Source organism: Didymosphaeria variabile (assembly GCF_027946475.1).
Source record: "Didymosphaeria variabile strain IMI 356815 chromosome Unknown scaffold_3, whole genome shotgun sequence".
NCBI lineage: Eukaryota > Fungi > Ascomycota > Dothideomycetes > Pleosporales > Didymosphaeriaceae > Didymosphaeria > Didymosphaeria variabile.
In genome coordinates, this window is record NW_026611622.1 from 1,446,351 (window position 1) to 1,472,247 (window position 25,897).

Sequence of the window (25,897 nt, forward strand, 5' to 3'; positions counted from 1 at the left end):
TCTGTGCCAGCAAAGCTCATCCATCAAAGAAGCCGTGTTGCTCCAGAACAATCGTCAATTGGATGCTACTGCGAAATTAGACCTTGTTATGAGTGCACTTTTTAGCCTTGATCCAACTTCTGGAGTAACGTATATGGCACCAATGCATCATGAATGTTGCGGATGCCTCGAGAAGTCCCTTTGATTCATCCTTGCTGGCACCACATTCGGAGTGGATCTGTGGATGATGTCCGAAACCTCTGGGCTCACCATATTATGTCGCCGTTAGCGATGCAGTATCTGTCCTTGGAGTAAGCGACTCCTAGCTGAAAGCACGTACAACCATGAATACAGACTAAATATCTTATAGTGGTCATACATTTTTGATCAAGTGGAAATATGCGCGCTTCTGGCTGTAGCAGGGGCTGATTGCCTTTTCATGGACAGGGCCTGAAAGCAACGCTTGCCAGCTTCCTGCATCCGACGTTCTACACTAAACACTTGCTAACGGACCAGATGACCTGCTGACAGGGTGTGGAGAAGAATGCTTCGACACAAGCCCTCTAACCGCCACATCAGGCTAGGATATCTTGTGGGGGACGACTCTCCATGCGATTACAGCTTATTCCACCACACAAGATAGTTGTTGGGCTATCTTATGCCGATCTTCAAGTACAAATCGAGCTTGATCCCTCCCGGCTCAATGGTACAGACTGGCTAGGTACAACACCGTTGATGTGGGCAGCAGTCCAGGTAGATCCAGGCCAGCTCCATGTTCTATTGTCACAACGCGGACACTGGATGTTGCAACCTTGGTGGCTGGACGGCGCTCCACTGCGCGGTATGGGCAGGATCTCTCGATTGTGTGCAAGTGCTGCTGGAATCAAAAACCGATCCCAATCGAAAAGACAGTAATGGCGGTACTGCGCTGCATTCTATAGCTTGGTGTCGAGAGCAACACCGAGATGAGGTTGAGACAATGTGTTCCTGCAGCACGGGGATAACCTTGAAGCGCGTGATGGCAATAGCTAGACAGCTTCACGAAAATAGTGGGGCAGTCACTGTATTAGCAAGATACGGCGCGAACATTGACTCCCTGGTCCGTCCGGTAGTGTCTCCCATGCGCTTAGCAATCAGAAATTGCGACAGTGAGATGATCTGATGAATCAAAAGATACCACCACGATGGAGATTGGACAGGTGAGAAATCTGCTCAATGCGAAGGGCTGGCCGTTTTAATGTTTCCGATCGAGAAGAAGGTTGTTGTGGGTGGGGACAATATCGAACGAGTTAATGATGTTTTTGTCGACGTATTGGGGGAGATCTTGCATTGAGATTCCTCCAATCTACCATATCTTTGCCCAGGTACGAAATTGCTGCATTGATAGTAGTCTCACTATCTTTCGGCGGACATCTTCCGCACAGCCCAGTTCAACATGATATCCAACCCGTAAACCCACGCTCCAGAAAATGCACAATGACCACACCCCTGCGATGCAATGCAGATCCCATCAAAGCCAGAAGGTACTCCGCCGCGTTGTGATTTTCTATATTCAAGTCGAGATGGAGACGAAGATGAATGCAGAAATCAATATATGCCTTGCGTGCGGTATTGAAAGGTGTCGTAACTGGGACGTGTTAGTGGGATACTGAGGGAGGGCATGATGAGTCACTTACAGTCGGGTATAATAACTCCCCACACTCTTGGTGATCAACTCTTCGACGAACACCTCCGCTTCTTCCTTGCTGAGATGCAACATCATGCGTGCGCGAAGAGAATTTGTAACACCGGCTGAGCCGGCAGCAAAACACGGCATCTTGCTCTGTTTACCCATCATATCAACCAACATGATCAGCCTCTCCGCCTCTTTCCGCAAAGCCTGGAACGACTTCTTACATAGCGTCTTGAAATCCTCAAAAGCGGGTGCAGTCAAACCTCCAAGTACATCAACGTATTCTTGGGTTAGCTTGAATGGAGCAGCCTCAAAGCCCATACTGCCTGGTGAGTTAGACAACATAAAGCCGAAGTCGATGTGGATAATGTGGCCCATGTTGTCAATAAGGAGATTGCCGTTGTGACGGTCCTTGAGCTGAAGAACATAAGAAATCATGCTGTAAGCGGCGAGGGATCGAGCAAAAGCATCAATACCTGCCTTATATGGCTCTGAGTCCGGGTCGCCAAAAGTCTTTGTGAAGTGGTCTTTGAGCGTGGCAATGCGCTTCTTGGGATTGGTACCGGCAGCAATGCTCGCTAAAGTCAAACTGCGCTTCAGTGAATGCAGGGAGACACCGTTTGTTATGGTTTCGATCAAGCCAGAGGACTCGCCAGTGACCAATATGCGCATTCTCTTAGTCCAGACAGGGACATTCAACTCTTCCCAAATTTTTGCGCACACTTCGATAAGTTGGCAGGCAAAAGCCTCTTGGCGAAGATCAGCTCCAGTCTTTACGATGACGCTGACCAAGTCCCAGTTCTTCATGTGACCGTATGGTGACGACCGCCGTATGCGCTCCTTCTTAGCACTCCATTCCTCGCCAAACGTAGCTGCGCTGGGGTCATCGCGATCACCCTGTCTTTTTACGCCTCCCGTCTTCAAGTCGTTCTCCATACGCGCTGCGCCCGCTCCCAAATTGGTTGCTGCTACCAAGCCTTCTTCGAGGTTTTCAGGCTCCGCCGTAATCGAAGTTGGGTCTGCCTCAGCCAGTATGTTATCAAAAGTAGGGCCCGTTTCCTCTGTTAGAAAATTCTGCTCTTCAAGTGTCTGCATGCTCGCGATGATTTTGGCCTTGATAGCTGCTACCTCAGCCTTGGGACGTTTTGAACCACTTTGCTCTAGCTGAGCTAACATCTGGGCTGCTGTTCGCATGTGCGTAGCAAGGGCAGAGATGTCCGGTTGATCCGCGCTCATGGTTCCGCGCGTGGCCGGCATTGTCATTCGGCGAGGAATGGGGCTACTTGATCTGCTTAATTCCGTAACCGATGTTCGCGGTGTCGACAGCGTTGCGATCGAAGAGAGCGTGTTCGCACCACTAGATGATCTAGGCGCCGTTGCCTTACCGTTCACAACCGTAATGGCAGCGCTTGGAAGTGTTACCTTCCCAGGACCGGACGTGATGTCTCCCGTCTCAGGCTCGTTAATAAGCGAGGTGCTACTGAGATCGCCATTTGCAGGTTCGAACACGCTGTCCGAACCGTTCGCCACCGGTCTGTCGTGTACCAGATGTTCGGCATGTGTGATGTCAAAAAGCCGCCGTTTTGAAGTACCCTTCTCCAGCAACAATCTTTCTAAGACCTGTTGGTTCTGTTCGGAATCAGGATCGAAGTTGAAGTCGTCCTTCAATACTTCAACCATGAGCAGGTAAGGCACTCGTTCCGCACTGTTCAAACTGGTCGCTTCCGCCGGATTTATCCTTACGATGCGGTGATGCTGACTCTGTGAAGCTATCCCATCTCTCAAACTGGCGGGCGCGATGACAGGGATGTCGATTTCGGCGGGAAGATCCTGGTCCATGAGCGCGAGTTCAGCCCTAAGCGCACTCAGACGGGCCTGTTTAGGCACAACAACCAGCCTATTCGATATGTCCTCTAAAGCACTTAGAAATTGTGATTCGAGCCGGAAGTAGTTCGATCGAAGGAGTCTGCGCTTTTGCGAGCGGGACAATGCCGTCGGGGTAAGCGGTCTTGGCAGGTGCCTGCTGGAACGGTGATGGTCAGGTCTGGTGCCTAAGCCAGCAGTCGGAGGAGGCGTTGGTAGTGGGGATGTTGCACTATTGCGGAAATCAGGGAGCGATGACGAGCTGAGACGAGCTTCTGCGCTCACAGACAGGAGACTGGGTCGTTGATGTGCGGAAGCGATGCGATCCAGACGATGAGGTCTTGCAGCCTTCTTCCGTAATTCTTTGGAGTCATCCTCATCCTTTATCATTGGTATGGAGGGTATGGGGAGTTTGGATGTTCTTCCGTCTTCAGGATCCGAATGCCCGCCAGTTGCTCGCGGCCGCCTTGTTCGCGGAGTTCCGGCCACTGTGTTGCTCCTGCCCACCTTGGCTGTTTGTACGTTATCAGATATCATATCGTCAAGTGGTCGCGGCTTGCGCGCCTGGGCGATAGCAAGTGGCCCAGCATGTTTGGGCAGAAAAGGTGCAGCTATACTGGCGAGCACCAGGCTGGACAGGACGGTGACAGGCAGGACGTTTTCCTTGACTTTCTCACGCCGTTGGGGCTCGGCTGAGCCGAAGACAATGCGCTGGACCTTATTGTATATCCGTCGGCATGTTCTGAATGCGTGCGAATTCGGGGCTCCGGCGAGATCGTGGAGGTAGGTTTGGAAGAGCCAGAATGTCTGCCCATGTTAGCTCCCCTCGCCTTGTACCGGGTGTTGCAATCCCACCAGCAGTGCGCCGTTGACCGACTCCTCGCATAGATCTATTATGAATTCTTCCAGGGCCATCGACTCGTTGTCGACGCTGATGAGGAGGTGACATAGCCTGTTCCGCATGAGCTAGCTGTAGGCGGGCGGGGATATGGCGGAGGGCGTACTGCGGGAGGAAGAACTCGATCTCCTCGTATGCGAAGTGCCGTAGCTTGTTACAGAGAACATAGTGGATGCCGACGTGATCTGCATATCGTCTGCGCGAACGTGGTGGTTAGCGGGGAGCTCTCGTGTGTCGACAGTACTGTGGCCGTGCGACGCGGGACGCAACGGTGGCTTCGGGGCAGCACTCACGAAAGGTAGGCGACTGTCAGCGACGGATCGTGGTTGAAGTGATCCGACTCGAGGAAGCGCTCCAGCAGATTCCAACTCATCTGGGACAGCGCGGCATTGGAGCATGGGTGTACGGTAACAAAGGTGCTTGCGACGTCCGCAAAAGGGTGAGCTCGTCCTGGAGATGGAGCAGGGTTGCGGACGCTTGGCGGACAGGGCTGCCGCGAGCGGTTGCAGGCGAAACGATGCCGTGAGCCGCACTACCTCTCATCTGCCGCAGGAACGACAAATCTCCGGCACAGCGGGAGGGTTCAATCGAAGCCGATAGACAGAGCTTTTCTGTGAAGAGCCGGGGACTGACTGACCAGCGCGCTGTGCTGTTTCTCCGGTAGTGAAAGCCGTCCGTGGACCCCGAGCGATCCCTCTCCGCCTTAACTCTGGCACCAGTAGCTCGACAACGTCTGGTGTCGTATCTAAATACTGACCGCACAAGATAGATGCTAACCCTTGATACTGTTGCGTGATTAGCTATTGAGGAGACGAAGAGGAGCTCTTCACGAAGAACTTCCTGCTCATCGTACTTTGCATTGGACAGGCTATCTTTCCCGAAGTTGTCTTCTTCACCTATCTTGGACGTACGTATCGTACCCTATGAGACCACAGTCGCCTGATGATACGCTCTCGTCTCCTACGCATTCGACTACGTGACTGACCAAATGTACTGACCGCCCAACGTACGATTGGATTAGTCCCGGTTAAGGTGCCTTTGCCGTCTTCATTCTCCTTACCGCGGCCTTCCAGATCAGTTATCCACTCCTCTACCTCGTAGCAAACCTGGCAAGAGACGAGCCTTAGGTTATACAATATGCGGCATTGCTAAGCACGGAAAGTGCCTTGCAGGCTATGAGCTATGGGATCACAACGTGACGGTCTTTGCAGTGGTCGGTGCGGTGTACTGGATTTTCGCTTTATGGGTCTCGCAATCTTTCCGGCATAGTTGATGCTGAGGCATTTTGGCCCAACGCAAACAAAAGTTCACCGCGATGGTCAGCACCGAAGAGCGCGTTCATTAATTTGTCAGTTGCATACGTCGAGCACAACGACTTAGGAGCTTAAAGGCTGAAATCGAGTGGGATGTGCATGCCGGAGTTGTCTAGAATTGGAAGTGGGCTCTGAGAGAATAAAAGAGTTGGTCTAGTTGCAGGGGTCGAGGTCATTTTTCGTAACTGTTGTAAGGTTTGGTGAGCCAGGTCAACATCGTTCCTTCCAAAACCACCGCACAAAAATACACGTGCCTCCCGGGCTGCCGTCGCAAACACACGTAACCTTCCACAACCCAGTCACGCGCGTTTTGCGTGCATTACTTGGTCTGCTCACTCATTCGAACCTTGGCCGTCTCTCATACCATCTAGTCGCGGTCATGAGGATTAACGTCATCTCGGTGCTGTTTGCCTTCGTGGGCCTAGCCATGGGCAGGGCTACGGGTTGGGCAGAAGCACCTGTTCCTCGTGATTTCAACCCGGACAAACTCGCCGACGACAAGACCTGGGATAAGTTCAAATGCAAAGGCGAACAGCTTGTGGCAGCAATGAAAGGCTCCGAGGAAGAGGCAGCAAAGCTCATGAACCTACCGCACGCACAGAGCGAATGGAGTGGCGATTTAAAGGGCGAGTATCCCAAGCTTTCTATGTTGTAACGGTGGGGACCAGCATACTGACCTCGCTGCAGCCGAGTTGAAGACATGGGCCTATACCGAAGCATACGCATCCTCCATCAACTGCGATCTGAAGAGCTATTGGGCAGTCGAGTCCGCCTGCAAAGCGCTCGGCCTCGACACGCGCCCCAAGATGATGGGCGGGGCGAACATCTGCTACAACTTCCAGCACTGGGATCCGAACAAGAAGGACGACAAGGGTAACATAGTGCCAAAGGCGAAGCAGACGTACCAAGTTGATGGCAAGGAGTATAGGGTAAGATCTCGCAGCAGCCCTGAGCTTAAACGTATTGAACCAGACAGGCGACAGGCGCAGAGATGCAGATTGGCATCAACCCCGTCGGCGGTGTTGTTTTAATGCAGTATGTCACCTCGCCTGCAACTGCGGCACTGAACGTGTGGAACAAGAAGGCTACACTTGACGAGCTTCCCGCGCTCCGTCATCTGAGCGACGTTATGTGGGGCGCCTGGAACCGCGAAAATGCAGACATCAGCAAGATCAAGTACTTCTGGGTCCAAGGTGTGGGCAACACCAACTCGAAGGCTGTGATTGCGCGTGCTTTAAAAGCGGCGGGCAAGGAGCTTGAGAAGTGGCCTGGCACCACGCTCGACATGACGGACAACGGCGCGCTGGCGATCCTTGGTGAGATCTTTCGACCTGGTAAGATATTCATGATATTAACGGAGTTTACAAGGTTCGGAGAACGGCGCCTGTTGGGGATGGCTCCTCGGGCAGCACAAGAAACAACTAGGCAATAAGCTCATTGAGAAAGTCCAGATCTTCAAGAACGACCGCGACAAGAACCCGGACCCAGATCTGATCTTCTACGTCAGCGATTCTCCTGCGCAGTGACGGCGCGCAGCTAGCTAGGCAAGTTTTCCTGATCTCGGTTTCTCGCGGCAACATTAGGACTGGGCGCCAATAGGGCACTGGACTTTTATGAAGCACAAGGTCAAGCGATTCGCATTTGTCATCACCACCTGAGCAATGTTCGCCGCATTCTCATACATCCGCCTGAGTCGTCTTCACATGTAGTAAACCAAGAAGGATCAACAACTTGCAATGACCCATTCCTCTGCTTGTTGTGTTGGCTCAATTATCATAACACTAGAAGCCCTGGCTTATCTGTTCCTTCACATCCTTTCTCTTCGAGAAAATCTGTTGCAGAGCCAAACCAACCATAGAACAAATCCAATCGGTCTGTATGCTGCCTAGTCCACCCCGCTGACTGTGTAACAGCATGATATATGTCCTGAATAGAACCACTAGCGTGTGCCTCTTTTGAGGCGATGTTCCGGTCCTAAGCACATTAAACTATCAATCTTCTTCCTCAAGGCATCCGTAGCATGGATCAAAGCTCAGTGAAAGGAAAGGAAAATAACGAAGGCAGAGCCAGTGTGATGTCCCCAAGTAAGGAATGTTGAGCGTCCCAACGCCTGAGTTTTCGACTCCGACTACCCCCATCTTGATGCAAACTCCTCAGATGTGAAGAGACCCGATAGCTTACCCTTCCATATCCACGACGAAGCGTACACTATGGAATAGTTTAATCAGCCAAGGAACAAGGAAAGGTAATTGAGAATGAGCTCCTCAGATCACCGGGGGACGGCCGTCGAACTCTGCCACTCGTCGAAGTCGAGACTCCTATGTCAGACTAGCGGTTCGTTTGGGGCTTAGAAGTGCTGTATGTAGGGGACATGACCTCTGTGCCAACGCAGCCAGTGAGGCAGTACTCTAAACCGTGAGATCTCAGGCGTATACCATAGTCTAATTGGTCGCACCAGAACACGGTCAAAGTTGCTACCACTACTGCTAGTCGCATGGCTTCGATACGGCGGGGAGCGGAAGTTCTAGTACAGAAAACAAGGCACAAGTAGCAGGATACACGTCTCATACCTCTTTTCTGCTGTTCGTTAGAGCCGAAACTCCAGTCCGACCGGGCGATTCGATCGGGGACTGGCCAAGGTACGTAGGAGCCAAACCTCCGCACCAGGTACAAATGAGTGGGGACATACCTAGGGGCGCCTTGTGATCTCTAGTAACAATGTAGTAGCATTTGAACTAGCACAAGGGCCGGAATTGTGTACTACTCCGTCAAGTTGCATGACTTCGATAGGCTGGAAGGCGCAAATCCTTGTGAACGTAACACACTAGATGCAGGAAGAGATACGTCTATCTCCACTGCACGTCGACGCCGAGACGCTTATGCCGTATGCAACAACCGTACGGACACAGCCGGACGGTGGAGGAGAGTGATTGATACCATACCGCGTCAGAAGGGGGCCAGAATAGTGACTAGACCATGCCAAATCGGGAAATTGTAAGAGCTGATTACAGTGAATCGAAACAATAGGATTAATATATATATATCTTGGGCAGTGTGATAGAACCTAGAAAGTGGCCCCTACTGGGGCCTACTGGTAGGTCCAGACCGAGGTTACGGTACGTAGAATGCTTTTTATCTTGTTACCACGCAACGAGACATGCCAGGCAAGAGTAGTCGCTGTGTGGTCCCTGATGTGGGACTTAGGAACGTCCGTACTAGAGCAGATAGAGAGTTATCACCCCCGCAGCGGGGTCGCATAGCATCAACACACCCGAGCTTGCACGTCTTCAAGCCCTCATTCACGTCTAGGTGTTCCGAAACACGCTGAATACAGACAGACAGGGAAGATGTATGGGAGGTGAAGTTGAGATCGAGAGAAGAACAGAGTTGGAATTGGAAGGATTCGAGGTGGCGTAGAAGCGGCGTTCATATAGAAGTTGAAGGTGAGGCACGGGCCTCGCCTATCCACGGACCTCACTGCTTCTAACTACGCCGTTTTCGGTCAGAGACGAGTCCAGCGGCAACGTAGTGAATAGCTTGCTGTCACGTGATCTGATTATTCTGCTTGGCCTTTATTTCATTCTACTATGAACAAGCCAATGGCTCCTTTGTCAATTGTGTCTTATGAACATTAAGGGTAATTCCCCTGCTTTGTACTCCGTTAGATCGCTCACAAGACCTAGAGGTAGGTCACTTACTCATAGTACTCCGACTCACGCATGTTGGGCCGGGAATCCTGCCCTGTTTCACCTAGATCATCACGGCTCTAGCATAGTGCTACGCTCAGTTGCGCACGGGCAGCTCAAGTCGGAAAACCTGCGTGGCTTTGAGAAGCCCATTCCGCCCACTGTTTCTACCTAGTGTCTCTTCGTCTCGACCAAACGCGCCCAGGTTCAACCCAAACGATATTCAATTAGCTACCATGCCAAAGAGCGCGCGCGAAAAGAAGCGCTTTGGCTATAAGCGACAGATGGACAACAACGACGCAATGCGACAGCACCAGAAGTCCCAAAAAGCACAGAAAATGAACCTGGAGGCCAAGGTACAGGCTGGGAAACTCGAACCGGAGCATATAAACTCCGGACTGCAGGAGCGCGTTCAGCAGCTTGAAGCTATTAAAGCCTTCTATGAGAAGCGCTTCGGAAACTATGAGGAGTTGGTGAGGGCAGAGCAAGAGGCCACCAAGAGGACAATCAATGCGCCTAAGATACAAGGTAAATTACTTCCACTGTGGAATCATGCCCATCAGTCACTGAATACGAGTAGATGCAGATTCTATGAACAACGTCCAGAACACCACTACAGCTACATTCCTCCCGCTAGGCCCCGCCGAACACAAGCCCGAGGCCCAAGATCTTGATCAACACAATGATGACAGCGATAGTCTCTCAGATGATCCGGGACCACCAGTTCGTTCCCGCTTCTTCTCTCATTATGCTGCCAAGACAACTCGACGCAGGCCTTCTATCACAGACGAGGACGTTAAGAAGTACTTTCCAAAGGAGCATTCCCACGGACGGCTGCCCCCAGTAGATCCTAGTTCTTGACGATGATGAGTATGACGGCATGAAGTCGAGCTTCGAGGACTAGGAGTTGGATGAGGAGGGTTTTGACGAGGTGGATGAAATAGCCGCAGAAGACATGATCTCTCCACCGGTAGCTGATACTGCAAGGCGTCGCAGGCCAGGATCGTTTCACGGAGCTCAATTCCATTCCCAAGAAACTTGGGAAGACCTCACACCAACGCTCGTGCTGTGTTCGCCACACTTGGAAGGAATATTGGGATGAAGAATGAAAACTATCAGGCGCTGTTTGTAGGTTATTGATCTGCGTTCAAGTGGTTTAGAGGCTGTTTTGTAAGACAATTTTACTGAGTCGGATTCAAGCGGAGCTACCCAGTCATACTTAGCATTTTAAATGACGCTATAAACCAAGAGGCATCTTTTATAGTATGAAACTACGGCTTTTCTGTTATAATAGTATAGATGTTGGCCCGTCTCAAGAACATAGGCTAATCTCTAGATTAACAAAGACAATAAGGTGACGGTGAGAGCCTCGTCACGTGATCTTATCACGGTGAAGGATCTCTATCGCATAACATGATGATGAAAGAGAAAATAGTTTTCTTGCACATGGCTGCTCCAGGCAAAATTCAGCATTCCTGTCACGCTACAGGCATCAACACCTTCTACTCATTAACTTCACGCCACGGATACCTTCACCAACCGTATCAACTAAATGCACATTGGACTTGTTGAAAGCCTGTGGGACAGGTGTAGGAGATGGTGGGTCGTTTGAACCAGGTGGGATACCGACGTGTGAGCTTCTTCGCGGTGTATCTACCAGTGATACTGGAAGAAATGTGTACTCATAATTTCGCGTTGTGGTCCGTATCCAAGGCTTGCACTTGCTCTAGAGATGTATAGCTCTTTCGCATATTTTAGAACCTCTAAAACTGCTTGTATGACTATACGTGAGCATGATGTGGGAACTTCAAAGCTGGTACTGATGGGACTGTCGCCCTCAATAGTACGCCGTAAGGATGCGGAGGGTCAGAGCATTGCAAAGGAAGGGAAGGTACAGTCTTCTGCTGAAGAGCGCGCCGCTAACTCTCCCGGGGCTTGTGGGAGTCTGCCGAGCGCGTTGGCGATATTTTGAGAGAGAATCTTGTCCAGTCTGTAAACTGCAGCTGCATCAACGAGTCCATAAGTTTACCTCTGTACAACAGCCATACATACCCAATTCTCAGCCACCAGCATGGAAAGGACACGACAGGTCTACAAACGCATCTCAAATTTCCCAGCGCACCTTACTGGACTTACACCTTCGCACCCGCCCTCCCCTCCACAACTCCCAACAACTCCACCAACGCCTCTCTATCCTCCTCATCACACGTCGGGAAATAGTAAGTCGTATGCTGCCGCTCTCCAGTATTGAGAGCATGACCTCTCCTACCCTTTTCGTCGGCATTGCGCGCATGAGACAGCACCCAGTGCCCGCCCCCACCAACCCACTGACTCGGCCCAATCCCATTGTCAAATATATGATACCTATCATGTATCAACCTCGGAGCGAGCTCATACCTCTCCTCAAACATATTCTGTTCGTCCCAGTCACCATGCCCGATGGCGAAGTGCCTTAGCTTGGGCAGCCCTGTGCGGAATCGAGGGAAAATGTGGTGCCACCGGAGATTCAGCTCCTTAATGAAGATCTTCCAGCCACGCTCGCTAACATACAGAGGTTCTAGACCAGGAAAATGCTTAGCGACCTGTTCCTCCTCCAGATACGCGGCTGTGATGATGGGGCAGTCGTCGAGCAGAAGTTCCTCAACAGTAGCGCCGTGGGACAGGATCCACTCGATCTGCCATTCATGTGCGATGGTCCAGTTTCCCAGGCTCAGGCTTTGCAAGTGCGGGAAGTGCACGGTACGGAGATCGCAGAAGGGCCAAAAACCCCAAAAGCATTGTGTTGCATAGAGGCTGAGATGCGTTAGCTGACCTTGTAGTGGGGCGAGCCAGCGACTGCACAGATCGCTGTTGAACATCTTGTGGCATCCGGGCTCGTTGATGTCGTTCTCGGGAGCTGCGTCGTCAGACTCAGTTGCAATACATAGATTGAGTTTCTTAAGCTTGCGCAGAACCGGAGCGAAATTGAGAGAGTCGTAAACTAAATCAGATGTATGGTCCTGAAGGTTCTGTATTGTGAGCGTGTCGAAGTGCGGCATAGAATATTTTTTGTCGACGCATAGTCCTTTGAGCAGTGCATTCAAAACATCCGTCCGGAAGCACACCGTCTCAGCAACGTCCTTGGTCCAGGCGGTCGTTTCATCGTCTACGGCACATTGGCGCGAGAACACCAACTTGACTTCTCGGAGATGTGGGAATCGTGATACGTTCTTCAAAGATATTTTGTAAGACTTATTTAGGTCTGATTCGGACTGATCGTAGTCGTCCTCATCAGTGTTGTTGGGGTCGATGGTGTGGAAAATCACCGTCCGTACAAGTGGACGGAGCGAGTTGTCTTCCAGGATATTATCGTATTTCTGTACGCTCTCCGGGATTTCCTTCTCGGTGTTTTCGTCTTCCTCCTCGTCCAAGAGATCCACACCCTGCTCGGAGTGATACAAGCGCACAGTCCCAAAGAGTGTTTGAGTTGCTAGCGTGCTGACAGATTTGTTGACCAGACGAAAAGATCTCAGCGTTTCGACATCAAGGGATTGCAGGCATTGTCGCTGCAGCTCGACTGGTAGACTGAGCCACATGGTTGTAAATATGTATGGAGAGAAAACAACTCTCAAATGGCGGAAAGTGAAGAATGAGATGGCGGTCGGCCTGTACGTAAAGTAGGACTGGCGGCTTTTAGAAAGGAGTGAGCTAACCAAATCAAGCGAAGTTGAACAGAAACGCCAGGCAGCAAATCGTCTTGCCGCTCAATTTGGCTAGGTTTCATTGTAGTCTACTGTGAGGCGACATTCATGTCCGCTCGTTCGGCCGTAGGGAAATTTGTATAGCTTCCCCGGATCCCCAAACAAAGGAATTAGATTTATGATGACTGAAGACTACAGTTGCACTCAGAGAATCCGAGCGAGTCCTTAAAAATCAGCAATGCTCTATTCCATGGTATATCGTATCCCATCTATACACATCCCCTCGCGCATCTTCCCTCCAGGGTATCAATCCCGCTTGTAAACTCCAGTTAACCATGCAGCCCTCAGCACCGCCAGACCCCACGCCATGCCTAAGCTATCCCAAACAACATTCAGCTTACTCCCGAGAACCTCCTTCCATCCAATAGCCACCTCGACCATGGGTATCTTGCCGCTCTCCGCAAGCATGAGCATCTCGACGTCGAAGATCCAGCCCTCGCTGTGCATGTACGGGATGATGTAGGGTAAGGCGGGGCGAGAGAAGAGCTTGAAGCCGCATTGGGTGTCTGCGATGGCGGCGGTGGCGGGGGGTGTCATGAGGCGGAGGAGCAAGTGGAAGGAGTGCATTAGGAAGTTGCGGAGTTTAGAGCGCTGGGCGGTGTTAGTTTGGGATGATGTAGTGTGAAGAGGGAATGTACCTTTACGACAGCCTCGCTGCCTACCAAGTGCGCACGGCTGCCAATCGCTACTCCACGTCCTCTGTCATCTTCAACTCTCTCGCAACCTTCGACCAGCTTCCCCAGGTCACTGAATCTTGATGCACCGTCTGCATCTGCAAAGACGACGTATTTGCCTCGTACATGCCTCATGCCATGCGTGACTGCACCGCCTTTCCCGCGGTTTGCTTCCAACTCAACGATGCGGATGCTGCCTTCCGGAATGCGCTCCTCATGCTTCAGGTGGTCCTTCCACGGCCCTGACACCGACTTTCTGTGCTTGCTGAGCTGGTGCTCACGCGCAAACTGCAGCGCCTTGTCCACAGTCTTGTCTGTGGACCCATCGCTCACAAGGATGATCTCCCAGCCTCTCCCAGCGAATTCCTGCTGCAAATAATCCACGGCTTCCTCTAGCATGCCCGTTAACCGCTCCTCCTCGTTGTACGCGGGCACAACAACGCTCATAAATAATTCCGGCTCCTCAAGCGCGATCTTAGCGAGGGTTTCTCTTCTCTTGCCCCCAGTTCGCTTCTTGCTGACCTCTTTCTCCGCAGTCCATTTGTCGATCCAGCACGGGAGCTCCCTGGGCTCGCTGCGCTCCCCGTTGGGCAAGACGGTGATGTACTGCTTTTCAGAGCGGCGGGGTTCGCGGGGGACCGGTGCAAATAAGACCAAGGCCATATAGCACTACATGTCTCGTCAGTATGTGTGTGGACGATGCGCGTACGGTCAAAGATTATGAGGAGAGGCATACCCAAAACAATCCAGCCCCGCACAAGCCTGCCAGCGCTACGAGCATCATCCACGTTGGCGGCAATTGCACTGTCTGCGCAGGCACTTTGGAAGGAAAGCCATACCCATAGGGTTCGTCGCCGAGTCCCATTATGAGTGCTATGCTACAGCGTTGATGAGGCCGTGCGGAGCGCGTGTTATCTGCGGGGAGCTTTGTGTGTGAACATCAACATTGATGCGCACAAGCAGCGACTGGAATAGTCTGAATACGAATTGGAGCTGTAGATACACTCGAAGAAGGCGGACAGCATAAAAGAAAAGGAAAGGACTGAGCGTGTCGTGCACAAACCCGTTGCAATGCGACTGTTTCGTCGAAGATGCAACGTAGGCAGCTTACGTCTTGACCGCGGCTGAATCGCCGGCCCGTGCCCTTAGTTCATGACGCCGTTGAAACGCTCCACTGTCATGACAAACCCCTGTGCGATGTGTCGCAGAGACTTTACTACCAACACTGCTAATTGTTTCTTTTCTGGTCTGTATGGAAGAGCCCGAGATATAGGCGTGGATTTCCTTGATACCGAGGACTTAGACCCAGCGGCATACCGACCAATTGCGGCACCATACAAACTATTGAAATCTCAACATCTCTAGTCCCCATCAACTATCGAGGTCCTTGTATCTAATTTCGTGAAAGCTATAGTTGTGTGGGAGCCAGTCAAGTCGAAGCAGCTGCCTCGGTGAAGTTTTCGTCGGAATGAGAAGCTCTGAATTCATTCGTTTGCAATAACCAAAGCGTCCGTGTACACGAATCCTAGGACACCCACTGGCGGAGCAGGCATGATTCTCGCACAAAACTCTTGCTGGGACAGACTCCTAGTGACACCCGGTTGCGAGGCATTCGTGATCGGTACAGTATCTTGAAGAGTCAAGTGTTGCGATGGGGTCGAAACAGGCATGAACGGCATGTATTTACCAAACTTTGATTTCTAAGATCCCTGTCGATTCAAGTCAACTAAAGTGCGGCTCACGGTATCAACAGTAGAACCCACCTTCTTTGGCTCTCCGACGAGGACATCCCCGGATCGAACAACTATGCTCGTGGCAGAACCTGGAGTCCCGCAGCACGCTGTTACGGCAACGTTTTGAGGGCTCTGAGACTGTACGGATTTGTGGAATCTTGAATATGCGCATAGTAAGATTGTGACGATTGAACAGGACGATCGACGACAACGTGTTAAACACTGGAAAACTCGTCAGTCTTTGATAGATCATAAATGGTCATCAAACGAAACCTACCTGCTTGACATTTCCTTTATAACATTTCGGCTCGAATGGTTCCGGGTCGCCTCCAATGCATTTCCTTTACGCTCGCAGCTGCTCTAGATTTCTAAAACCCAGCCATTGTCGTGGTACGGTTTCCGAACGTCCGATATGATGCGAAGACCGATTAGGGAAGCGGGTGAGGCAAGATATGACCTACAAGAGAAGAGCAGCGAAGTAACGGCCAGGTACAGCTGACGGGGTGAAAGCATTACATAGGCGGTTCCTGGCCGACACAAAGGCCGGATACACCTGACAGGATTCTTGTCGTCGCAGAGAGCGGTCAGGGAAGTGGATGTTACAAGAAGCGCGCCTCGCTACTCACTCCCCGACAGCCCCAAGAACAAGAACGACTTGCCATACTTGAAATACCTTATACTTCGTGGTGTCGCAGCGTTACTTCCAGGTGCTCGAAGTTGTACGACTCCAAAAACGAGGCAATTGGCTCGCTTAGTCATGTGCCTTGAAGTATGCTATGTATGTCTACTTGCCCGGGCGAATGCCAACCCAGGATGTACGCCATACGGGCTTCTGCTGGATATTTCGATGATCGCGATGTACACGACCTCCTCTCCAGACCATCGCTCTCCCTTATCTCGTATAAATAGTCGCCATGAACATGTCCATCATCTCGAGCAGATCGTGGTTGCGGCACATAGCGTCCCCTAATCCTTGTTGCGGAAGTGTTCAACATCACAGAATGAACAACATTTAGCCTTGTTGCAGGCTGGGTCCGACCATGTCGCCCAAGGATACATTCGATACACGGGAGAAGCTCCGTGTGCTTCTTCGTTAATCACTCTGCTGAGGGGTACACATCACTTCTGAGGCATTTGGTATCGAGCTCGCAAAGTACGGCATTACCACTGCACGCGGTAAAGTTGAGTAAGTATTCCCTGTTGTGAACAAGGGCAATAAGGCTAAGTACGGAAAATATTTAGGCATGGAACTGTTCGGAGCAAGTTGATAACCATGCTCGCCCCTGACTACAACTATTTTCTTCCCACCGACACCATTGGATCCTTTCAAGGAATGGACATCGTATATGAAGTACGGATGCGGACCTTGAAGACTCCTCCTAAAAAGTTGAAAGCGACTGTGCTCAATACGCTAAGAAAACAAGGGTTCATTGAGAACGAGCCATAGTTTGTCAACTTACTACAACTTGAAATACAGGGTTCCCTCTCGTTGGAGATTGCGGATGAACTTCCGGGGGACTCCTCCGGCTACACTCTCGACAACATGGTCCAATCGACGCTAGCACTGTCGAAAGGAGCTCACCGATCGCAGCCTGACACTCAATAGCACACATCTCAACGAAAGCAGCACCACAAAGATACGCAACTGGATAGTCTGGTTGAGCCGAGCCAAGACAGAAACTCAACCTCGTTGTAACCTTCTAGAGAGTGTCAAGAAGACAATAGACAGCGTAACAAAAAAGTCTTCTATCTCTCGATGAAGAAGACAGGCCGCTATTGCACAGGTCTATTTCAAGCATCGATAGACCTATGACAAGTGTTCCAGACTCTATTTGAAAACGCAGGCGGCGGACTGACGACAATGAGCCTCATGGAAGTACGCAACAAGGAGGGCTTGACATCTTTGCATCTTGCTGTCAAGTCTGCGTTGCCATATGTTGTAGCAGAGCTCATGTTACAAGAGGCCGCGCGCTACTGCGTTACAACAGACGGTCGGGACCACTCATATAAGATGCAGGAAATTGCAAGAAGGATCACTGTGATACAAGACAACGACGGGACGACTCTCATGGAAGACCTTTTCTTTACTTACTGGCTGGCTTGTGCGTCAGACGAAGAGGGATCAATGCCCATGGAATTAGATGCTTTGCTTTGTGTCTGTTCAATTATTGATGCGCTGGCGGGGAGGCTTCCTCGCAAAGACCATCAGTTTCGGCCTCTCAGAGAATGGTACAAAGAGGGTAGAAAGAGGAAGAGGAAGAGGAAGATAGAGCATTCAGATGTAGCTCTGCGTATAATGGAAGAGCTAATCAATTGGGGAGTGATGTCAGACGTATGACGGATCTCCGTCGTCGAGAGGGATACACCAAGCAAGGGCCGACTATACATAAGAGTTCGTGGCCGATGCCAAATCATATAGAAGGCTTGGTATGTAACATCCAACAGATAATGCTCTGCATGCTCTGCATGCTCTCCAAGGTCCGCCACGCTATGTGCATATGTACCTTGCGCTCGGCTGTGTGTACACGTCCATCGGCCCCTAGCACTTGAACGGCAAATCACTTGGGCGGCCAGATGAATGCGTGTGAAATAATGCAGAACACCAAACAAAAACAATTAATGATACACAATTACGCTGCGAACGATTTCAGGGACGGTAGAATGATAAAGCGCGTGCTAAGCGCTACTATCCTCTTCACGCCCGTCGATGGTACTTCCACGTCTAGATGGAGCGCCGTCAGGTTCGAGGTCCAGGTAAACTATTCACTCCTTTAGTGCCAATCTTGATGACATGGTATTGATACTTACCGTGCGGTCTCACGAACCAACTCAAACCCAGAGCAATCCCGAACGTAACCGTCAGGTACACAAATACAGTCTGCCTGAAGCTGCCCACTGTAGCGCTGTATATGCCGTTGAAGATGGTAGGCCCTAAAACTCTTGCGAATGCATGTAGCAAGCCTGTAGCACCCAGAAGCTGACCCACTTGATCAGGAGGCACATGCTTCGTGAGCGCGGATCCGATGGCAGGACTTCCAATGCCACCGAGCGCAGTCACGGCACCCGACAGAATAAAGAGGTTGCCATCTCTAGAAAGTGTATATCCGAGGTATCCGAGCATGTCGAAGAAGATAGCTACGCGGATGATCGAGAGATCGAGAACGTCGGACCCGGAATTGCGTTGATTCTTCATACCATTTTTGCCGCGTATCAGACGGGTGATAACAGGCAGTGCGATGAGAAGTGTGAGTACACGCGCACTGTTAACAATGCTAACAAACCTGCCGGTCTCCAGCTCTTGCCAGCCGAATTGCCTACGCGTGTAGACAACTACGACACCCATAGCGCCCATGGCTATTCCGAAGGCAATTGTGTCTGTCGCAGCGAGCAAGATCAGGTTTCGTCGAAGAGCAGAGCTGCTGCCGGGACCCGTGGGCCATAGAATTTTGAGTGGCGCCAATAGATTGATCGAGCGTAGCTGGTCGATCCAGTCGGGGTCCAGCCCGCCGTTTCTTTCCTTCTCCATACGGTGGCGCTGGCGTGCTGCTTCTTGTCTGTCTTTCGACAGGGACTCTGGAACCACCAAAGCAAGGAAGAGAATGAAGAAAGCGTGGCAGGCGAGTGCAAGGTAGAATATCAGGAGCACAGCTTCTGTTTTACCGACGTACTTTTCACGCCAACTGATCACGTAACCGGACAGAACTGGTCCCACTGCGATACCGGTGAAAAGGCAGGCGTGAAAGTACCCGAAAGCTACGTTTCGCTTTTGTGGCGGTGTGCAATCTGAGGCGTACGAGTACGCGAGAGCCATGCCGACAATGAAGGAGCCGGCCAACCCATCAAGCGCATAGCCAACCAGTATCCAGTTGACATGCACGGTTTCGGGATACTTGGCAGCGAGAATGGTCAAGACTTCTCCCAGTAGGGCTCCCAACGTGGTGAAGACCAATAATCTCTTGCGCCCGTAGCGGTCTGAAAGGGCGCCGAGCTTTGGACTGGTAATAGCCGAGAGGATGCCAGAGCACAGATTACCGTATAGCAGGAACAGTGACGAGCGAGATGAGACTGCGTCCGTCTGGCATCGGTCGGGTTGCTGTCCGGGGTCCATAGGCCCACTGATCGGGTCCGGGGAGGATGCGTAATATTGGTCGCATACGAGGTCCATTATCAGGTTGAGTTTAGGTACGATGATGGCGCCGAAGGCCATGGTGAATAGCAGGAATGGCGGTAGAAGCCAGTATACCTGCCCGTTGTTAACCGCTAGCATCCTTAAGGGTAAACTCGGCGCATACCGAAGGTCTCTTCCACCAAGGAAGCCCTCTCAGCTCCGCGTATCCGAACCACTCAGGTTCACTGCCATCGTCTTCGCTGTCTGCGCTTCCTGTCGCATCATTGCGGCCCAGCAACGGTGCATCTTCGCTGCTCTCTGCTGCACGCGGATTTCCATCAAGTCTATTTGGGTGTTGGCGAATATCTTGTGCTTTGTTGGCCCTCACGGCCTCTTGTCGCGCGCGTAACCGTGCCCGGAACTCTCGGGCTATCTCTTCCTCTTCCAAAAATGCTGCGTCGTTCGACGAAGACATTTCGAAGCTCTCTAGCGCAGCTAGCGCGCGATTGAGATTGTACGGGTACGATGGTGTAATGGTCGTAACGTGGTATCGTTATACTCGCGGTATCATTGCCAATACTTTCGCCTGAACAAAGTCAACACCCAGGCGTCGCAACTGCCCGAATTGAAGCAAGATGCAAAGGAGGGCTGGAATTGTAATCCAGATTCGGGCTCGGAGCTTCTCTAATCTTGCTTACACTATCTTCTATTACAATCAAGCGTTGCAGCCGGCCGACGTGTCCCACCCAGTGAGGTGCTCAGAAACAAGAAATTGAGAGCGCAAGGTTATACAGAAGAGAAATAAGTCGTCCGCGGCATCTGGTCCGCGGTCTGACACGTTAACGCGCGCTGTGCCGTGGGGCGTCTGCCGGGGGGTTCGAGTCGATATTCAATGACGTTGTGATGTTTCGTCCACAACTCGAGCGGACGTCGGACGCGCATAAGCCCCGATAAGGCTAAGCCATATTCGGCTGTTCTCTCCATGACCTCACCCCGCAGTGCCGTATACAAGCGCATCGTATTTTACGTTGTTTGGGGATGTTTACTATAGACCAGCCTCAATTGATAGATCCGCGTTAGATGCACCAACTTTTCACGCCGGAGATCATTTCAATATTAAGCAGAACAGAGCGGCCCATTCGAGCTTCGAAACATCGTCATTGTCTTGGTGCTTAGCTCTGTCTTTGTGTACACGTCTAGGCTGGTAAACTGAGGCCTCCATTCAGCTTCTGTACACAGACTCCTGACATGTCCCAATGAACAGAAAGGACCAGCTCTTTCATCAAATTTGACTTTAGATGAAGCATTCCCATTCTTCTCGTCCAGTATCTTCAGGCTTAACGTCCATGAAATGCACTCTGCAGTCACAAAACCGGATGCGGGTGACAGATTGAAGCGTCCGGATGAATCGAAATTATCCAGAGCTTGACACATATGAATCCTGCGGGTTCAATGAGACGAAACTTGCGTCTGAGGTTACCCCGCAGAATACCTCTAAGTCTGCGTTGATTTATGTTGTCGTTAACTTTTGCATAGTTCGCCATTCATAATTTCCTTCTCTGAAAGTATACTTGCTCTTCCCTGCAGTATTTTCTCGTGTAAAGGGGGACAGCCCGGCGCTTACCTCGTGCATTTCACGAGTGGATGATGCGACTTCTTTCAATCTCTGGTGAGAGATCTCCATTATTAGGCATATTCAACTTTTGGGTGTTCCATTGGTTTTACAACCTCCGCCTAGTGGGCGGTGCTCCAGAATCTGCATCCGCTTTGGAGAAAAAGTACGCCACCTTCGTGACAACATGCCATTGCGGCACGATTCCAGCTGGTACAGATTGCTCAATTTGCAAAGTGTAAATTTACCTCAAGATGGGTTGGAAGGATTGGTCACGGAGAATGTATGAGTTTGTTCGTCATAGGATAGCCAGCGATCGAACTGGACAAGGGGTTAGATACGCAGCACATGGGACACGTCAAACTCACGGTAGCCAGTTCGTAGCCCAGACGCAACACCCTCTCAGTCCGGAGTTTAACAGTGCTCGCAAGCTCGAGTGACCGATCTTCTTCATCATGCTCTCTCTTGAACCATCTTTCAGGGAAGTACCATTGGCTCCAAATTTGACCGCGTATCAAATAATCTTCCGGGAGGGGAAGGCTATCGGCTTGATCCGCAAGGAATACGGGACCGGGAAGTATCTTCTCTGGTCGTTGTTCTGATTTTAATAACGTATTTAGAAAGGAAACAAGCTCGGTCCAAGGAGCGTGGTCAAGAAAGTGGGCAACGTATTTTATGGAGGCGAAGGCCGAAAAGAACGAGAGAAGGACGTGGACGTGAGGAAGTACGTTCTTGTCACCGTTGCGTCGGAGCACTAGCATGAGTGTGGCCATCGTGAGCAGATAGGCGCGAGAGAATGTAAAGTCGGACGATAGGATTTCGACTTGGGCCGCAACTTCTGATTCTGACATAGGCTGCGATGATTTATCTTCTTCAATGGGTGAAGGAGAACGGCTATCTTCTTCGGACTGCGACGATAAACTTGTAGACCGTGTCAACTGCTTCTCGTGTAGAAGGAGGATCTGGCGCAGAATAGAGTCATCACTTCCATAGTTGAACAGGCCTGCGAGGTTGGTGACAGCAATATAAACTCCTTGCTCTTTCCATTTCGCAGTCACACGTCCGATATGATTGTCAAGCTGGCTTTGGAAAGCGAAGCGAGCATCTTCAAAATCCTCAGATGAGGCTTTTCCAAAAAGTATACCGTGCGCTTGGATGAAATTCGTGTCAATGGGTGGGTCGTGGGAATATGGATCCGCCGGTCGACGAAGAATAGGATCCAGGAGTGTCAGGATGGATTCCCTCGCACTAGGAAATGGCTTGACGCATGTTAATGATCGGGCATAATAGTATAGTTGTCGAAGAGCGTTAGGGCGTGCCAGGATCGCTAAGTGGTGATACAACCGGCCAACAGACGGGTTCTTGTCAGCGGCCTTACTATACCATGATCGTGCAACGCCAGCCCACGTTTCACGGTCCCGAGGGTTCTCGTCTTCAATCGCCATGCGATAACGACCTAAATCACCTAGGCATTCAATCCATGTATCTTCGAATGCCGGTACAGTCTCATAAAGAAGCGCCATCATCTGATACGCGAGATATATGAAAGCAAGCATATAATCAATGCTCTCAGGAAGACGACGACGCAGTAACTCAAGAAAAGAATGGATACCGTGCTTCCACATTCTCGCTGGCATCGAATACTTCGCCGCCAACCGCCGAAGAGCGGGAGAGGCAGAAGGATGCTGAGAAGCGAGGAAGAAGTCGTGGTGCTCATGCAGTAAGGTTCTATGGAGCGCGATAAGTGCCTGCCAATGATCGCTTGCGAGCCTTGCGGTTGGATCTGAGCCGTCCTGCAAAGCAGCAGCTTGTGCCCGGTCAACATGGATGCACTTGGTCTCCACCATTGTGAGACCAGCATAAATCGACTTCACTTCCGAAGCGAGCTGTTCTTGGGAGATTGGCCGCGAATCTGGCTGTAAGAGGAGGCCGGGGTACCGGGAGTCGTATCGTTGGATTTCGATCAGACCAGGTTGCGAGCGATGGGAAGCGGACGAGACCGCTGGCTTAGGTGTGTGGTGTTGTACAGTAGGAGGACGGGTGGTGGACAGCGGTGTCCGAGATTGAGGCTGACTACGATTGGCTTCCACGGACCATTCACTGGCAACTTCGGGGGCTCGATATGAAGCTCTAGTGCCTTTTTGGTCTTGTGTGGGATCGTACAGCCGAGGATTGCTGGGCTTTGGTCGTGTCCTTTCAGGGACGACGGTGCGTCGGAGATCTCTAGCATACTCTTCTTCATCATAGATCTCCGGGTGAACCGGTGCCTTACCTCGCCGAGCGTGAAAATCCGAATCGGCAGGTCTCTTCCTTCCAGATGGAGACAGGCGACCTCTAGCTTCCAGTGACAAGGCGGTGATGTCGGGTGTGGAGCCCCCTCCGGCAGTGGCGTCAGAAGACCGGTCCGTTGGGCCCTTCCTACATGCGGCAGTCAGAATCAGTGCCTGACAAGGACGGCAGTGGCATCAGATGACATGTTGCACGTTGACTTACATCCGCAGGGCTGCATCTCGCACCTGAGCACGGGCCGTTTCCGGGTTCGCTTCCAGGACAGAGGCATGTTCCACGTTGGCGTGGTTGACAAGCTGGTCAAGACTTTGGAATATCCTTCCAGAATGTTCGCAATAGGGACAGGAGAGAGCATCTGTGGGCGGGGCATCAACCGTCTTTGCCTGCGTCCGCAACGCGGTCACCCATCTGGAGTGAATGTCGACATTGCTGGTCATGATGAGAGCCGCAGACTTGGCGGCAAGAACAACCTTGGAAATTGAGACAACGTATTCGGCTGTAGATGCTGGCCCCTCTGGCCGTAGGCTTGCAAATCATGTGACAGTCTGGGAAGCTCGCACTGAGTAAACAGGTGGCCCCCAAAGCAGCTTAGCGCGTGCTTCTGCAGCGAGCGTGCTGGCAGCTATTGGCTCGTTGATTGCATGGATCGATCGGGAGCGCACAGAGCTGGGGCCGCAAAGCGAGTTCTGTGTGTAAAGGCGCGTGGAGGCGGACGAGGGGTCGCTCTCACGGTATGCGCGCAGTGACTAGCTTCGCTGTGACGACAGGGGTCCGGTGGGAACAAGCGAGCTGCTAGATTGATGTGCAGACGTGCGCGGGACGCTGAAGAAGCGTTGCGGTGAGCCTCGAGGACGAAATAGACGTGTTATGAAGCCGTGGTTGGGGTCGCGGCTCGAGTGGTTCGCAATCAGGCGGACCAGGCAGCAGAGCAGGCAAACTGGTCCGTGCGCACCGACATGCGGAGGCCGCCCGTCCATGAATCGAATCCCGGAATGCGCATGCATGTGCAGCACCGGTTTCCTTGTCCGCCGTGAATGATCAGGCATCGGCCGCTCGCGAACCATCAAGCTGACTTGCTCAGGCGGTAGGCAGAGACCCGTCCTTGTCTTAAGTATACCGTGATCCACAAGAGCCGCATCTCGTTAGCGTCTCCACAGCCTCCGTATGCCAGCCATGTCTGCACCACCAGCAGCTTCGCTGGCGCCACCGAGGACAGCATCTGCTTTGCGTTGCCTTGTTTTTGCCGTCTGGGTGGGACGGAGCCGTGCGGCACTCTTCACAGGGTCCGCGGGCCCCCCTTGGTCTCCAAGTTTGTGCTCGCTGACGCTGGACGCTTCGTGAGCCGCAGATCTAGGGCTGATATCCCTCAGCCTTACGATTAAAACGCTCCGTACGCGCTCAGTCTCCAGCTTCATCCTCACTCTGAGACGCTTACGCCTCTCTCGCCGCAGTTCAGACTGCTGTCCCGCCGCCTTCTCTGTATCCACGCGCCCGTCCAGGAGGGATTGCTCTCGATAGGCCCGAATCGGCAGGCTGCGCTTTGTCCCTCTGGCAAGCGCACAGCCGCATGCCATACGCGTGCTGCCAGGCACCAACCGTTTCAGACATCTTCTGCCGCAAGCACTGCTGGAACGAGTATATTGGATGCTAAAAGTGTTCAGGGCAGGCACTAGAGGCCGCACCTTCCTCCTCAACCAGTGCCCACCCATCCGCGCCTACCACATGTGGCGGGGTGCCCTCCTACCTTTCTTGATCCACTCGCTTCGAGGCGGCGACGGTGTTCAGATGCTCAGCGACAGCACCTTCAACATTTCCCCAGACACTGACAGCCTAACACGTCACAAGGCTAGTCGTGCGACCTCTACGAATCACGGACTTGACGGAAGTGATTATCGCGGTTACGCAGAGGCAACAGAAGGCGGCCCGATCACCATTGCACTCGTTCGATTCTCGCGGATTGAATTTCACGCCAACGCACCGCTGCCGGGGCGCAGAAGCTGTCGTGGCATGATCCTATACAATGCGTAGACTTTATATGCGACGTCTTGCTGCCCAAGAAACGTGGCACACAAGCGGCACGATATTGGCGCTGGCGCACATAACGAATGCAAGCACGCAAAATTGACCTTTGAAGCCTGCCCAGTCGTTCGTTCCCCATCTCTGCAAGCTGGGGGCCGGAACCGGCCTGATCCTTATAGATGTGCGCGGGCTGCAATCCTCATTATCGTCTACATGCTTGAAAAAGATAGAGCAGTGGTGGCCGTCTCTCGAGGACATTGCTAATTCAGCAGGCAAAGCTCCCAGCCTTATGGTTGACCTCAGCCTTGCGC

General features: G+C 51.8%; 7 protein-coding genes across 7 annotated transcripts; 2 read left to right on the forward strand and 5 right to left on the reverse strand.

The window, feature by feature from the left end:
* Window positions 1-1,566: 1,566 nt before the first annotated feature.
* PIK1 (Phosphatidylinositol 4-kinase pik1alpha (PI4-kinase)(PtdIns-4-kinase)) lies at window positions 1,567-4,785 on the reverse strand (the record flags this gene model as incomplete). The annotated part of the gene is made up of 5 exons (XM_056212631.1): window positions 1,567-1,606; window positions 1,656-4,321; window positions 4,370-4,466; window positions 4,519-4,608; window positions 4,706-4,785. The coding sequence occupies 5 exons, from the start codon at window positions 4,783-4,785 to the stop codon at window positions 1,567-1,569; spliced, it is 2,973 nt and encodes a 990-aa protein (XP_056072939.1).
* Window positions 4,786-6,104: 1,319 nt separating this feature from the next.
* TIM8_1 (Mitochondrial import inner membrane translocase subunit tim8) lies at window positions 6,105-7,251 on the forward strand (the record flags this gene model as incomplete). Its single annotated transcript, XM_056212632.1, has 4 exons — window positions 6,105-6,336; window positions 6,413-6,654; window positions 6,702-7,059; window positions 7,151-7,251. The coding sequence occupies 4 exons, from the start codon at window positions 6,105-6,107 to the stop codon at window positions 7,249-7,251; spliced, it is 933 nt and encodes a 310-aa protein (XP_056072940.1).
* Window positions 7,252-9,647: 2,396 nt separating this feature from the next.
* N0V89_003836 (uncharacterized protein) lies at window positions 9,648-10,272 on the forward strand (the record flags this gene model as incomplete). The annotated part of the gene is made up of 2 exons (XM_056212633.1): window positions 9,648-9,939; window positions 9,992-10,272. The coding sequence occupies 2 exons, from the start codon at window positions 9,648-9,650 to the stop codon at window positions 10,270-10,272; spliced, it is 573 nt and encodes a 190-aa protein (XP_056072941.1).
* Window positions 10,273-11,543: 1,271 nt separating this feature from the next.
* On the reverse strand, window positions 11,544-12,986 carry N0V89_003837 (uncharacterized protein; the record flags this gene model as incomplete). The annotated part of the gene is made up of 1 exon (XM_056212634.1): window positions 11,544-12,986. The coding sequence occupies one exon, from the start codon at window positions 12,984-12,986 to the stop codon at window positions 11,544-11,546; it is 1,443 nt and encodes a 480-aa protein (XP_056072942.1).
* A 411-nt stretch (window positions 12,987-13,397) lies between these two features.
* On the reverse strand, window positions 13,398-14,606 carry ALG5 (dolichyl-phosphate beta-glucosyltransferase; the record flags this gene model as incomplete). Its single annotated transcript, XM_056212635.1, has 3 exons — window positions 13,398-13,742; window positions 13,790-14,494; window positions 14,601-14,606. 3 exons carry the CDS (start codon window positions 14,604-14,606, stop codon window positions 13,398-13,400), a joined length of 1,056 nt encoding a protein of 351 aa, XP_056072943.1.
* A 3,628-nt stretch (window positions 14,607-18,234) lies between these two features.
* On the reverse strand, window positions 18,235-20,141 carry N0V89_003839 (uncharacterized protein; the record flags this gene model as incomplete). The annotated part of the gene is made up of 3 exons (XM_056212636.1): window positions 18,235-18,317; window positions 18,367-19,801; window positions 19,851-20,141. The coding sequence occupies 3 exons, from the start codon at window positions 20,139-20,141 to the stop codon at window positions 18,235-18,237; spliced, it is 1,809 nt and encodes a 602-aa protein (XP_056072944.1).
* Window positions 20,142-21,527: 1,386 nt separating this feature from the next.
* On the reverse strand, window positions 21,528-24,004 carry N0V89_003840 (uncharacterized protein; the record flags this gene model as incomplete). The annotated part of the gene is made up of 3 exons (XM_056212637.1): window positions 21,528-21,599; window positions 21,647-23,696; window positions 23,772-24,004. 3 exons carry the CDS (start codon window positions 24,002-24,004, stop codon window positions 21,528-21,530), a joined length of 2,355 nt encoding a protein of 784 aa, XP_056072945.1.
* Window positions 24,005-25,897: the final 1,893 nt, after the last annotated feature.